Source organism: Oncorhynchus keta, chromosome 1, assembly GCF_023373465.1.
Source record: "Oncorhynchus keta strain PuntledgeMale-10-30-2019 chromosome 1, Oket_V2, whole genome shotgun sequence".
In the NCBI taxonomy this organism is placed as follows: Eukaryota; Metazoa; Chordata; class Actinopteri; order Salmoniformes; family Salmonidae; genus Oncorhynchus; species Oncorhynchus keta.
Window position 1 is genome coordinate 61,251,925 of NC_068421.1, and position 14,299 is coordinate 61,266,223.

Sequence of the window (14,299 nt, forward strand, 5' to 3'; positions counted from 1 at the left end):
TCTCCAGTGCTTACTCTGTCCATTCTCTCTCTCTCTCCAGTGCTTACTCTGTCCATTTTCTCTCTCTCTCCAGTGCTTACTCTGTCCATTTTCTCCCTCTCTCCAGTGCTTACTCTGTCCATTTTCTCCCTCTCTCCAGTGCTTACTCTGTCCATTTTCTCCCTCTCTCCAGTGCTTACTCTGTCCATTTTCTCCCTCTCTCCAGTGCTTACTCTGTCCATTTTCTCCCTCTCTCCAGTGCTTACTCTGTCCATTCTCTCTCTCTCTCCAGTGCTTACTCTGTCCATTTTCTCCCTCTCTCCAGTGCTTACTCTGTCCATTCTCTCCCTTCTCCCTCTCTCTAGTGCTTACTCTGTCCATTCTCTCCCTTCTCCCTCTCTCTAGTGCTTACTCTGTCCATTCTCTCCCTTCTCCCTCTCTCCAGTGCTTACTCTGTCCATTCTCTCCCTTCTCCCTCTCTCCAGTGCTTACTCTGTCCATTCTCTCCCTTCTCCCTCTCTCCAGTGCTTACTCTGTCCATTATCTCCCTTCTCCCTCTCTCCAGTGCTTACTCTGTCCATTCTCTCCCTTCTCCCTCTCTCCAGTGCTTACTCTGTCCATTCTCTCCCTTCTCCCTCTCTCCAGTGCTTACTCTGTCCATTATCTCCCTTCTCCCTCTCTCCAGTGCTTACTCTGTCCATTCTCTCCCTTCTCCCTCTCTCCAGTGCTTACTCTGTCCATTCTCTCCCTTCTCCCTCTCTCCAGTGCTTACTCTGTCCATTCTCTCCCTTCTCCCTCTCTCCAGTGCTTACTCTGTCCATTCTCTCCCTTCTCCCTCTCTCCAGTGCTTACTCTTTCCACGTCAGTGCGGATGGACAGATGCAGCCAGTTCCTTTCCCTCCGGATGCTCTGCTGGGCCCGGGCATCCCACGACATGCCCGTCAGATCCACACTCTGAACCACGGAGAGGTGGTGTGTGCCGTCACCATCAGCACCTCCACACGCCACGTCTACACCGGCGGCAAGGGCTGTGTCAAGGTGTGGGACATCAGCCAGCCTGGCAGCAAGAGTGCCATGGCCCAGCTCGACTGTCTGGTGAGTGGATGGACACACACACACACACACACACACACACACACACACGGACAGTGGTCATAGATTGATAGCTACAGATGCACTGACAAAGATCAACGAAGGGGGTGGGGAGAGCGAGAGCATGGACGCACTCAAACACTGGTCACATAGGCAGAAGTTAAAAGTATACTGAGACGGGCAGTTGTTTTAATGCTCTCCAGTGTCCATATAAAATAGTTTTCTTGAAGGGCAATGTTCCTGGGTTGTAATTTCTTCCCCTGGTGGTACTGCTGAGGCTGCATTACTGATGTTACACTCCTGAGAGGACTCATTTTCGCTGCTGTGGATTTTATGTTGCTCATTTCACACAGTCCCATGTTTCACACCTTAATTACTGGAGTTATTTTCTATGTTACCCAATCAGAATAGGGATAACTACATCCGTTCCTGCAAGCTCCTCCCTGATGGGCGGACCCTCATTGTTGGAGGTGAGGCCAGCACGTTGTCAATCTGGGACTTGGCCACACCTACTCCCCGCATCAAGGCAGAGTTGACGTCTTCTGCCCCGGCCTGCTATGCTCTGGCCATCTCCCCTGACAACAAGGTCTGCTTCTCCTGCTGCAGCGACGGAAACATTGTAGTCTGGGACCTGCACAACCAGACCCTGGTCAGGTAAGAGGAGGAGATGGTTAGGAGGGGTATAGGGGGGAAACATCATGGTTTGTGACCTGCACAACCAGACACTGGTCAGGTAAGAGGAGGAGGTGGTGGTGGTTAGGAGGGGTATAGGGGGGAAACATCATGGTTTGTGACCTGCACAACCAGACACTGGTCAGGTAAGAGGAGGAGGAGGAGGTGGTTAGGAGGGGTATAGGGGGGAAACCTCATGGTTTGGGACCTGCACAACCAGACACTGATCAAGTAAGAGGAGGAGATTGGGAGGGTAGGGCAGGAGAGAGAGGGAGGAGAGCTCAGGATTGGAGGCTATAGACCAGGGGTCTCAAACAAGTTGTTTGTGAGCTACCAGTAGCTCGCAGCCCACCTATGAGTTGCTCACCAAACAATCCCGAAAGCACAGGCAATTTTCACATGTTCCACTGCAAACTGTCATTAACAAATCTCACAAGTATCAGACACCGCAAGTTCCCAGCTACTATCTAATCAACATTGATATTATCCCACCCCTCGTTAGTCACTATTGGCTTAAAAAGCCGAACCTAAAACAATATCGGCCAATTCATTTCCAGCAATATTGCCCGTCTGTTTGTGTTGCGTGCGTTTGTCTATCACTCTGTGTAGCTAGTTGATGTGATAAGTCTTGTTTGTTGACAGAAATACTTTCCCTAAAACCGTCTCAATTAAATGTTAACTGCAAAGTAGTAAGTATATCGTGAGTAAGTATATCATTTGTATCCATTATTTTTGAATTGCAGACTTTGCTATGAAATGAGCAGCGGAAGTACAGAACCATCGCTAGACTGGCACATTAGACGGCAAATTCCTCACTCGCTAGATGTGCAATTAAAGGGCCAGATGCACAATTAAAGGGGAATTAAACGCAACAATCTAAATATGTTCAGAAAATCCAATTTCATTGTTTCTCTATGAACAATTGTAATTTTGAGTGTAAAACAAGGAAAAATAAAACTGAGAAAAGATCATTTGGGAAAATATAAAACATAATTTGGGGAAATAATCACAGATTAGTGTTTGTTAATTAACCCCCTCTGAAATTGAATTAGCATAATACAAAAATCCAGGTAACCATTATTTTACCTGGTATATTGGCAGAAAACAGTGCACTACCTTTTCTTGTACGCTAAGGATCTGAGGAAAAGTTGCAGAGGAGAGGAGAAAAATCTGCCTATGAAAGCTAGCTTTAAAAAAAAAAGTAACTCATGCTAGAGAAGGTTGTGAGACCCCTGCTACAGACTATGGATTACATCTGAATGGCTAGGTGTTGATGTGATCTTCATGCTACCCAGGCAGTTCCAGGGTCACACTGACGGGGCCAGCTGTATTGACATCTCCAACGATGGGACCAAACTGTGGACGGGGGGGCTGGACAACACAGTACGCTGCTGGGACCTGAGAGAGGGACGACAGCTGCAGCAGCACGACTTCACCTCACAGGTACTGACATCAAAGGAGACCTTGTGAGACTAGCTGCGATTAGATCAGGGCCCATGTCCACATTGTTTCTCTGAGTATAACGTTTTTTTGCTGTGAGAAAAGAGCCATTTTATTCATAGCTTTAATTTTTACACATAAGTGTATGCATGAAGCCTAGTGGTTAGAGCATTAGGCCAGTAACTGAAAGGCTGCCAGTTCAAATCCCCAAATCAACAAGGTGAAAAATCTGTCGTTCTGTCCTTGAGCAAGGCAGTTAATCCCCTACAAAACCAGCAACAACAGCTCCATGACCTACCAATGTGGCCCCGCACATGATTCTGATTCAGAGTGATTGGCTCAAGTTTCCGTTGGAACTTAGGTACAAATGATAATAAAAATACCGGGTGGCGCAGTGGTCGAAGGCAGTGCTAGCTGTGCCACCAGATATTCTGGGTTCGAGCCCAGGCTCTGTCGCAGCCGGCCACGATCGGGAGGTCCATGGAACGATGCACAATTGGCCCAGCGTCGTCCGGGTTTGGGAGGGTTTGGCCGGCAGGGATATCCTTGTCTCATCGCGTACTAGTGACTCCTGTGGCGGGCCGGGCGCACTGCACGCCGACCAGGTCGCCAGGTGTACGGTGTTTCCTCTGACACATTGGTGTGGCTGGCTTCCGGGTTGGATGTGCATTGTGTCAAGAAGCAGTGCAACTAGGTTGGGTTGTGTTTCGGGTGACGCTTTGCTCTGGACTTTCGCCTCTCCCGAGTCCGTACGGGAGTTGCAGAGATGAGACAAGACTGTAACTACCAATTGGATACCACAAAATTGTTTTTTAATTATCTATATGATCACTCCATAAATCTAGACCTGCATGCAACAGTAGGCCTTATCTCTTGCGCTTTTGACAATGATTTCACATGAGGCCTATTTCACATATGCCTAAATACTTAAGTCTTTCTTTCATCACGTTACATACATCACGGTATTTCAAGCTATCCCCATGGAAAGCAATTTCATGCTGTTAATTTTTGTAGCCATCTAGGGCCTATGTTAACTTAGATTTTTTTCGATGAAATTATAGACCTTTCAAACGTATGCAACATTATCGGCAAGTGACTTTTTGCCAACTATGCCACAGCGATTTAATAGCTGTTAAATAGGAGCGATGAGTTTGTTGATATATCAATATTACACTTAACAACCCTCAGAATTGGTTAAACAAAGGTTATGCACGCCAATATATTAAGCAAGAATTAAGAGTAGGCAAAGTGATCGTGTCCGGTGAAAATTCTATCAAACGTTTGACCATTGCAACAGTCACATTCACGTGGTTGTCTGAAACGTGCTGTGGAGTTCACACCTGTCCATGATGCCTCATCGCGATTAGTTATTCCCCATTTGCAAGTGTCATTGAGCGTCATCACTATCTTTCCTTTGCGGTACCACAAACTGTTGTGATTACCAGCTGAGAAACGTTTACGTTTAGATTTCACTCCTGTCTCTTGGAGTCTGTCTGAGCAGTGTCTTAACATCATCCTAAAACCTACTCTGAGCGGGGAGTGTTTTTAGTCTTCAAACAGGTTTTAACAGGATTTCTAGGACTTTCTCTGAGAAGCTTTGTGGATACGGCCCTGTACTGTATTTCACTGGCCTGTCACTCCTCTCTGTATCACTTCACACATGATGATGATCTTTGTCAGATGTGTAATCAGCTTTCTCTCTTTGTTCCATTCCCTCCCTCCAGATCTTCTCTCTGGGCTACTGTCCTACAGGAGAGTGGCTGGCAGTCGGCATGGAGAGCAGTAATGTAGAAGTGCTGCACGTCTCCAAACCAGACAAGTATCAGCTGCACCTCCACGAGAGCTGTGTGCTCTCACTCAAGTTCGCCTACTGTGGTACGTGCCACACTCCTAATTGTTCCATTCAAATGTTTTCTTGCATAATCTTAAGGACAGAACTATCCTGAAATGACTCACACGGCACCAGTCCCTTTCTTTCTCCCTGTATGCGACCAACTAGCAATCCCTCTGTCATGCTACATCTCCTCTGCCCAGAGTTTTCATCTCCCTTTGTGTGTCTCTTTGGTTCTGCAGGTAAATGGTTTGTGAGCACAGGCAAAGATAACCTCCTGAACGCATGGCGGACACCCTATGGATCAAGCATATTCCAGGTCTGGGATTTGATGCGCTCTCTCTAGAGAAATGCTAAGAGTATATTTCAAGTGCATTTGTTGTTATTTAAGCCATTTATACTATTTGTCTTTAGCTCAGTAGTTACTGTATCAGGATTATATAAACCACTTTGTTTTGAAAGTGTAATGTAAGTGCAATACAGTGTCTCTGTCAGTGGGTGTAACTGGTCTCCTTTCGTTTTGTTTCTCAAGTCAAAGGAGTCGTCTTCGGTGCTCAGCTGTGACATCTCCCCCGATGACCAGTTCATTGTGACGGGCTCCGGTGACAAGAAGGCCACTGTGTACGAAGTTATCTACTGAGGAAGGAGCGCTCTGATTGGATAAAGTGGGGGCGAGGCTCCCTTGGTGCCCCAAGGACTGTAAAGAGAGTGGCGGGTGTCGTGGAGACCAGAGACACACGTACTTTGTTGTTTTGTTTACGTTTGTAAAGGATTCAGATGAGGGCGAAGTCAGATCTCTGGAACTTTGACCTTTAAAAAAAAAATGCTCTGAGAAAAAGTTGGTAGTCTAGCGACACAATGCGGGATTCTTCCAAAGACCTGTTTTTTTCCTCTCGTTTTGTTACCTTTTTCCTGTTTTTAACAAAATGAAACCTCTGTAGTAAACAAAAAAATGTGCGAAAAGAAAATCTTTTTTTGTTGCCTTTTTGAATTCTTGACGAGCAGTAGGACCATTGTGTGTGTGTGTGTGTGTGTGTGTGTGTGTGTGTGTGCGCCGAGGGAGATAAGGGTTTGTAAGGGCTGTCTGGAGGGGGGTTAGATTCAGCAGCAATATGGTTGTATTATTATACATGGTGAAAGGACATACCACTACCCAGGATATGAAACTAAAATGTCCGTGTTCAAGATATTCTGCGATTTCAGGGAAATGGCTACTTACTCCAAGTCGACAACGACATTAGTGTTTTCTATTGTATTTGTAGGGTACATAGACAGGTATTTTCACTACTACATTGTGACCTTTGAACTCGGTGTGTATATATATATATATGAACTGTAAATAAAGCTCTAAAGGCAAAAAAAAGAACGTAGGTCAGATTTGCTTAGAGCCAGGGAGAAAAATAAATTGTGCTACTATTGAAAAAACGAATTGTATGATTTAATTTGTATGATATTTCCTTTTTAGTTTGGAGTATCTAATTTGAATTGCATATTCCCAAGAGAAGCAGGGCTGTGACTAACCACATAGGACTGATCGGTCTGGGAAGGTGGGTAAGATCTCTGCAGCCACAAAGCTCAGTGGGAGTTTTGATATGGGTCTGTCTGCTGGTTTTTAATGTCATAGTCTCCCAAACTGGAAATGGAGCCGAGTAGGACTTGCCTCTAACTTCAGTGTCCTCTCAACCCCCCTCCCATACACACCCGGTGTACACTCTATATTGTGTAGCTCTGCTCAGAACAGCCTCAACCATGAGTAGGGCTCATATCCAAAGGTGGACATGGTCCAGGAGTGGGCAGTTCTGCCTGTGTACAGATGGATGATAACGCAATGTGTTCAAATCTACTGTGTGACCCCTGTAAATCTGAGTGTACATGTTGAGAGATGTCATATAATAGCGATGTCATGGAGGCCCTCCAGGGCCATGTCTTATAATGAACTCTCATTAGGAGTGGGATGAAGTTCCCTGGGACTAGACAATGATCTATGGGCAACGTCTACCTGGAGGAGTTGGTGATGATTGAGGTGGATGTTACCACATTAGAAGGGGAAGATGGGGAGCCAGTGCGTGGCCAAGTGAAGGACCTGTGGGGCAGGTGAAAGACCTCCGGGAGTGCTGTGGGTGGGATGGTCTGAGAGAGTTCATTTAGCATGGCCCTGTGCCCTGGGTGTGCAGAGTTCCATTGGTCCTTAAGTGAACTCTCCACCCACCAGAGGCTCCGGGCCATGCAAAATGAACTAGCCCATTGATGTGGGCGATGTAATGAGACTAATAAACTATTTTGTATGGTTCATGGTGTTTTCCTAGTTCATACTGCACTGCATGTCTTCAACATTCAAAACTGCATTCAAGAAGAAAAACTCAAACGGATACTGGCACTTAAAAGATTAACACAACTTTTTAATTTTTTTTTTCTCGTTTCTTTTACAACGACATTGAAAATGCATCAGGAAGGTAAACACAGAGCATTTAAAAGTTCCTTAGCTTTAAAACTAATTCACTGTAGGAACAGCGAAAGCATAGGCAGCGGATATGGTTTTACTGACAGTGAGCGGAGAGGGAGCCTGTCTATGGCTGACAGGCAGTGAGAGGGTGGGGGAGGGAGGAAGGGGGAGGCAGGCATCTTATACTGTACACTTCCCACTGTCTCCACCTTTCCCCAAACATGGCCACAAAACGACCCAACACTTGCTGCTCTATACTGACAGACTTAACAAACACTGAAATTGCATTACACACTGACTGAAAACATACTAAAGTACAGTTATCACTTCTGCTTGAAACAGGAACAAAAACAGGAATCAGAAGAAGCCTTCCCCAAAATGGAAGGCCAGTTTCAGGGCCCTTGTGTTGTGAAAGGGTAGTGGAGTCCACTGCCTATCACCATCACCGAGGAGAAAGACATCAGAATTTAAAAAAATTATAAAGTAAATAAAAATACAAATATATTTTCCACTTGGTCATGGAGTGTATCCCTCTTGCTCTCAAAGGCCAGAGTACAGGCGTAGGCAACCATAGCCTCTTAAAACAAAGCAACCACTACTGAAACGTAGCTTGAGCATGACTTAAACATTTTTTTTTTACATCTATCGAAGCAGGGTTTTGCAATATACATAATAGAATTTCCTTATTTGCCACACATTGGAGCATGTCGTATAATACAGGGAAATTAAATGAGCATTAAGCAGTGAGCAGTCTCAGGAGAACAATCTAATCTATTGGTAAGTATTAAGATGAACAGCGCAGTGTTGCTCTCGTCTGTTCAGTGTTTGTGGCACAGGGGCCCGCTGAGACTCAGATTGACTCTGCTCATTAAGCGCTGCTTTTGTGAGACAAAAATAAAATAGATATTAGGGGAGTGAGACGGGGAGCGCTACTATTAATACTTAATTGGGTGCGAGGCTGTGTGAGTGTCTATCTCTGTGTTTTGGGTATATCTCTGGGACAGAGCTCCAGCACGGCCCAGTCCAAGCCGGCTCAGGGTGCTAGCTTGCCACTCCTGACACCCCTGGCTGTGGCGCAGTGTTGGCCTCATTAAGGGTTCCACTGTCTGACTAATGAATCGATTGTCTGGTATCTGCTCCTCGCTGCAGCTCCCAGAGTGGCACACTCCTCTGGGGTTTCCCTTCCGCTGAGCTCTTAATCAGGAAACGGCACTAATTACCCTCCTCCTCTCCCCCTTCCTTCCTTCTCTCGTTATCTGTAGCCCTCTCACGCTCCCTCTACCTTGCTCTTTATCTCTCCGTCTTCTCTTGCTCTCTCTTTCTATCCCGCCTCATTCTCAGGCTTAAATGGGTGCATGAATGAGGAGCTAGCTGAGATTGGGAGGGGGAGGGGGGCTGTTGTAGTAGGGTCATTTGAGAGCTGGAGCCAGAAAGCATTGCTTCTGTACAAAAGAGCCATGGTTGCCCCCACCTGCCCTGCTGTAGGCCTTGAGTAGGTCCCCCCTACTCCCCACCCAGCCAAGCCCCCCCACCCCTCTGAAAATCCCTCACCCCCTTATTTCCTGTTCTCAGTAGACCACCTCATACACGGTGGCCTTCTTGTCTCCAGAGCCGGTCACTATGTACTTATCATCTGGTGACACGTCACAACTCAGGACCGATGAGGACTCCTTGGACTGAGAGAGGAAGAGACAGAGGAAGAGACAGAGGAAAAAGGTGTTAAAAATCATTGACTCATCCATGAACACTGTTAAAATTAGAGGTGGACCTGCCAGAGCCTGGTTAGTAGGTGTAATAACACTCCAGTTACACACCTCCACTTAGCTACGTGAAACTGAGTTTAAACAGAGATGGAGACAGACTAAGGAGTCACAGACAGTATGAGACAGAAGGAGAGGTTCAGTGAGAGACCGACGTGTTTACTCAGGAACACACATCGGTCTGGGAAGAAACACACTTCCACCAATTTTTCCGTAGTGGTAGTTGAGTGACAGTGATGAGGAGAGATCTCCCCGAGGGTCCCACATGGCACCACATATCCCTGCTCTACTCAGGAAACTCTTTCACCACTCACATCTCATGTCTCCATGTTCGTCCACAATAGAGTTGTCCCTTCATAGCTCAAAATGCCCTAATAACACTAGTGTGTATTACCACCTAGATTTTTTTGTATTTTTTAATTGAATATTTAAAACATACAATATACTTGCAGTGAAGCCGCTCAACTATATCACACCAGTCATCTAACAGACTCCCATCCAGAGCGACACACAGAAGCAACCAGGGAAAAAAGACAAAGGAAAACAGAAAACAATAAGAAAAACAAAAAGACATCAAGGACAACAAAAATCATAACAGCGAGGCCAACTGAATATATTTGAGTGCAACTATGGCACTATTTACGTGTGTGTCTGTGCACATGGGTGCATTTGAATGAGAGTGTGTGTATATGCATGTGTACAAACACCTGCACAGCTTCAGCCTCAGGCAAACAGGCATTATCTGTAACAATACTTCCCCTCAGTGTCATTCAAACTTACTTTTTATGTTTTATTTGGACTTTATTTAAAAAAAAACGTTCATCTTCGATCGTCAGCTTCCCTCAGCTCATCCCACCCATCTCTGCTGGCCCTCCTCCTTGGATATATCTTTCAGCTATGCTGGTATGTATAACATAGATTGAAAATGTATTTAATCGAATGAAATCCACAGATTGCTAATTGAAGATAAATACTTTTACTAAGAGTATTAGTAATTGACTGATTCGGTCTCTCCAGATCTCACAACAATACTATTTCTAGGGTTCATTTTAGATCAATGCAATGCATTTTCAGCCATTCCTGAACGCGAGACCAGAAACAGGCTACTTGAGGGCAATACCAAAATAAATGGTCTATTGATTCTGTATCCTCGCATCAAAATCTGCAGAGCAGTGATGCTTGTATGCCCCAAATATTCAACATTTTGTTGGAGGCAAGAATTATACATAATAATTTTAGATTAAAAACACTAATTCTTGAATCTTGCATCATTTTATATATCAATTCATACACCCTGTAGCATGGAATCGGTACATCGAAAATCTCACCCCAACTATTTTGCAATATGTATGGCACAGCTGTCAGCATCCTGGTCCTCAAATTAAACTGGTATACTTTCCTATTTATGCTATATACATTCCTCTGCCAGTTTGATCCTTTATATTGGGTAGAATGTAACCTTAATTTAAATAGGAAAGTCAGTTAAGAACAAATTCTTATTTACAATGACAACCTACCCCGACCAAACCCTAACGACGCTGGGCCAATTGTGCGCCGCCTTATGGGACTCCCAATCAGAGACGGTTGTGATACAGCCTGGAATCGAACCAGGGTCTGTAGTGACGCCTCTAGCACTGAGATGCAGTGCCTTAGACCACTGCACAACTTAGGAGTCCATTTTTGGGGTAATGCTGTAATCAATTGGTTGTAATCTTGGATTGAGCAGACCTTCCCATACAATTCTGATAACTACATGAAAGACAACTCTATCATTCCGGTTTACCAAATCATTTTAAAACAAAATACTATTTTCAAACATCTTTCCCATACATACAGGTATTTTATCAATCAGCACATTCGGTTGATAATACTTGTTGTAACATTTGTTCTATCTTTTCAGGGGGAGGAAATTGAAATTGAAGCCAGCTCTGCAATGCTTGTTTGAAAAAGAGAGATAAGTGAGAAAACTGAGATATGACTAAGGAGTTAAATCAGGACATTTTTCCATAAATAGACCTCTCCATGGTTGCAGGGTCTTGTCTATTTTTACAAGTTTTCTATTGAAATTCATTGTGGAGACCTCATTTATATATTTTGTGATATGAATACCCAGTATGTCTACTTCACCGTCAGCCCATTTTATAGGTAAACTGCATGGCAATGTAAAAGTTCCAATATGTAATATTGTACACTTATCATAATTAGCTTTTAGTCCTGAGAGTCCAGAAAAGTTATCTAGATCTTTAATGAGACATTGCAGGGATCGAGCTTGCGGACTTAATATAAAACTCATCGGCATACATGGACACTTAAGTTTTTAAGCCTTGGATTTCTAATCCTCTAATGTTGGTATTAGATCTGATTTTTATAGCTAGCCTTTCAATGGCAATAACAAATAGATATGGTGACAGCAGACACCCTTGTTTTACTCCTCTTGACAATTCAAAACTCTCTGAGAAGTAGCCACTATTTATTATTTTACACCTGGGGTTGCTTTACATTACCTTTACCCATTTTATAAGAGAATCACTGACATTGAAAAAAATCCAGGCTTTTATAAATCAAATCCAGTCTTACTTTATCAAAGGCCTGTTTCATGATCTTCTATCATTTATCGTACTTGCCGTATATTATCTCCAATGTATCGTCCATGTTAAAAACCTGTCTGATCAGGATGAACAATACCTGGTAAAACCTTTTTAATTCAGAGTGCTATGCATTTTGTTAGTATTTTTGCATCACAACATTGAAGTGTAAGAGGCCTCCAGTTTTTAAGATAGACTGGATCTTTATATTTTGCATCAGAGTCTTGTTTTAATAATAGTGAAATCAGACCTTCCTGCTGAGTACCTGACAGACTACCATTTCTATAGATGTAGTTAAAACAAGCTAACAATGGAGCTTTGAGTACATCAAAAAAGGCTTGATATACCTCTACCAGTGTGCCATAAAGCCCTGTGGTTTTTCCAGACTGAAAGGATTTAATAGCCTCTAAAAGTTATTCCTTTGTAATTTGGCCTTCACACTGATCTTTCTGTACATTTGTTAATTTAATTTTTTTTTTTTTTTTTTTTTAAGAATTCCTTACAGTAATCGTCATTCAGTGGGTGAGGATGAGATGGAAAAGAGAACATCTGCTTAAAGTATTTAGCTTCCTCTTTTAAAATATAATTAGGAGAATCATAGATGACTCCATCTTCAGTAACGAGTTTCTGCAAATTATTTTTGTCAGCGTTCCTGTGTTGGAGATTCAGGAAGAATTTGGTGCATTTTTCTCCATATTCCATCCAGTTTGCTTTATTTTTGTAATAGATTACATTTGATTGTTCTTGAATAAGTTACTCCAGTTCTTTTGTTTTTCCTCTAACTTATTTTGTATCTCTGTAGTATTGTTTTTATTGCTGTCTACCTGTACTATTAGTTCATGGATTTCCCTTGTTAATCTTGTCTTTTTAGACAGAAACTGCTTTTTTATTATTGATGAATATTGAATTGAATGACCTCTGAAGGTACATTTAAAGGTATCCCAAACAATAAGGGGATTTGCTGAACCAATATTGTACTGAAAAAATCAGTTATACATTATTTTGCTTAGTTAAAAATAAATTGTCCTCCAGTAAACTTTGATTACATTTCCAATATCCCAGTCCATGTGGGAATTCTATAAGAGTTATGTGAAGGCAAATTAGATGATGATCCAATCGCATTCTGTCTCCTATTAAAACTTTTTTCACCTTTGATGCAAGAGAGAAATAGGCAAGAAAGTAGTAGCTTGATTAAGTCTCATCCATGTATATCTCACTAGTTCGGGTGTAGATGTATTCACTGAATCAAAACAGGGCACAAAATATACTCTTTTTTTACACAATAAATCGGTATAGTCAATCTATTATGGTATTTCTGATGGAACCATTCTCGACTTTTGAGAAAATTACCAAGTCATTAAAAGGGTTTTAGATCATCCCAGTAATGGTAATTGCTCCATGAAGTTTCATAACAGACAATGGTGCGTGTAACATTTCTTCTTCATGTCTGACAGGCAGAGTGGTGTGTCTCCCCAGGTTCTTAACCTACGTGGTTCAGCTGTACTCTCAGCATTACTAATCACAGCTTTCAGCACCACAGAAACACAGGGGCTGACTCTCTGACTCTCTCAACATTCCCTGAATAAACAAGCCCTTCTACCTCCATTCTGTCCGTCTCTACCAGGCTCAGCCTCTGTCTGCATCAGACCTCATATCCTGGCCCCAGATGGTTTTCGAGACCTGCTCCTCTCTCAACCGCTCTCTTTCCTCACCCTCCTCTCGCAACCCATCCCTCTTCTGAACCTCTATAGTATTTCTCCCTCCTCCCCCTTCCCTCCTCTTTCAACCTCATCCTAATCCCTCCCTTCCTCCCTCCTCCACATCACAGGTTCATATCACCAGGGCTGTCAATCAGCAGGCCACTGGTGAGAGAAGCCATTTTGACTGACAGACACACTCACACTACAGAGACAGAAACAGGGAGGAGGGAGAGGTACAAAGGATGAGGTAGTGGTGAGTGAGAGTAAATGGAGGGAGAAAGGGGAGGTATGTGTGTACATGTGAAAGAGAGAGATGAATCAGGGGAGTAAAAGAAGGAAAGCGAGAGAGAAAGCAGCAGATTAACAGTGTGTGAGACAGAGAGAGAGAGCGAGGGGAAGCAGGATCCGGGGGGGGGGGGCTGAGAGGCATTTGGCATTTGGATAACAAAGCAGATAGCCTCTGTGCATTTCAGAGCCCTAGGGAGACACTAACCGCCAAGGCTGCAGATTCCTCCTCTCTCTGCACTAGTCTAGCAAACAGCAAGATGACAGCCATACTGCCTCCCTCCCACAAAGACACATCTCTCCCCCTTTAAACAGCCTATCCCTTCCTGTAACTCATCATCACACTTATATATACCCAGCACAGACACAGTCTACAACAGCTTTGGATAAAAATGTATATTCTAGAAATGCACAATGTATTTCCTTTGCGGGGAATTTTGACCCGGGTGCGTTTAAATGTAACGTAATTCCCTTTTTATGCATCTTTCTTTTTTACTCGTATTCTGACCTTG

At 43.6% G+C, this 14,299-nt stretch overlaps 2 protein-coding genes across 8 annotated transcripts in view; one reads left to right on the forward strand and one right to left on the reverse strand.

Annotated features, from left to right (window-relative positions):
* LOC118389989 (transducin-like enhancer protein 1) overlaps positions 1–7,304 on the forward strand; it is a 43,281-nt gene extending 35,977 nt beyond the window's left edge. For all 4 annotated transcript variants that reach the window (XM_052457084.1, XM_052457087.1, XM_052457078.1 and 1 more), the window contains 6 exons: positions 825–1,074; positions 1,478–1,725; positions 3,039–3,186; positions 4,908–5,058; positions 5,257–5,333; positions 5,547–7,304. In XM_052457084.1, coding sequence (XP_052313044.1) covers positions 825–1,074; positions 1,478–1,725; positions 3,039–3,186; positions 4,908–5,058; positions 5,257–5,333; positions 5,547–5,654 — 982 coding nt within the window. In that variant the 3' untranslated portion in view covers positions 5,655–7,304. The remainder of the gene's footprint in view (positions 1–824; positions 1,075–1,477; positions 1,726–3,038; positions 3,187–4,907; positions 5,059–5,256; positions 5,334–5,546) is intronic.
* Positions 7,305–7,392: 88 nt separating this feature from the next.
* The window catches only part of LOC118363036 (transducin-like enhancer protein 4), a 116,588-nt gene continuing 109,681 nt past the window's right edge, over positions 7,393–14,299 (reverse strand). For all 4 annotated transcript variants that reach the window (XM_052457091.1, XM_052457092.1, XM_052457098.1 and 1 more), the window contains exon 20: positions 7,393–9,133. In XM_052457091.1, coding sequence (XP_052313051.1) covers positions 9,026–9,133 — 108 coding nt within the window. In that variant the 3' untranslated portion in view covers positions 7,393–9,025. The remainder of the gene's footprint in view (positions 9,134–14,299) is intronic.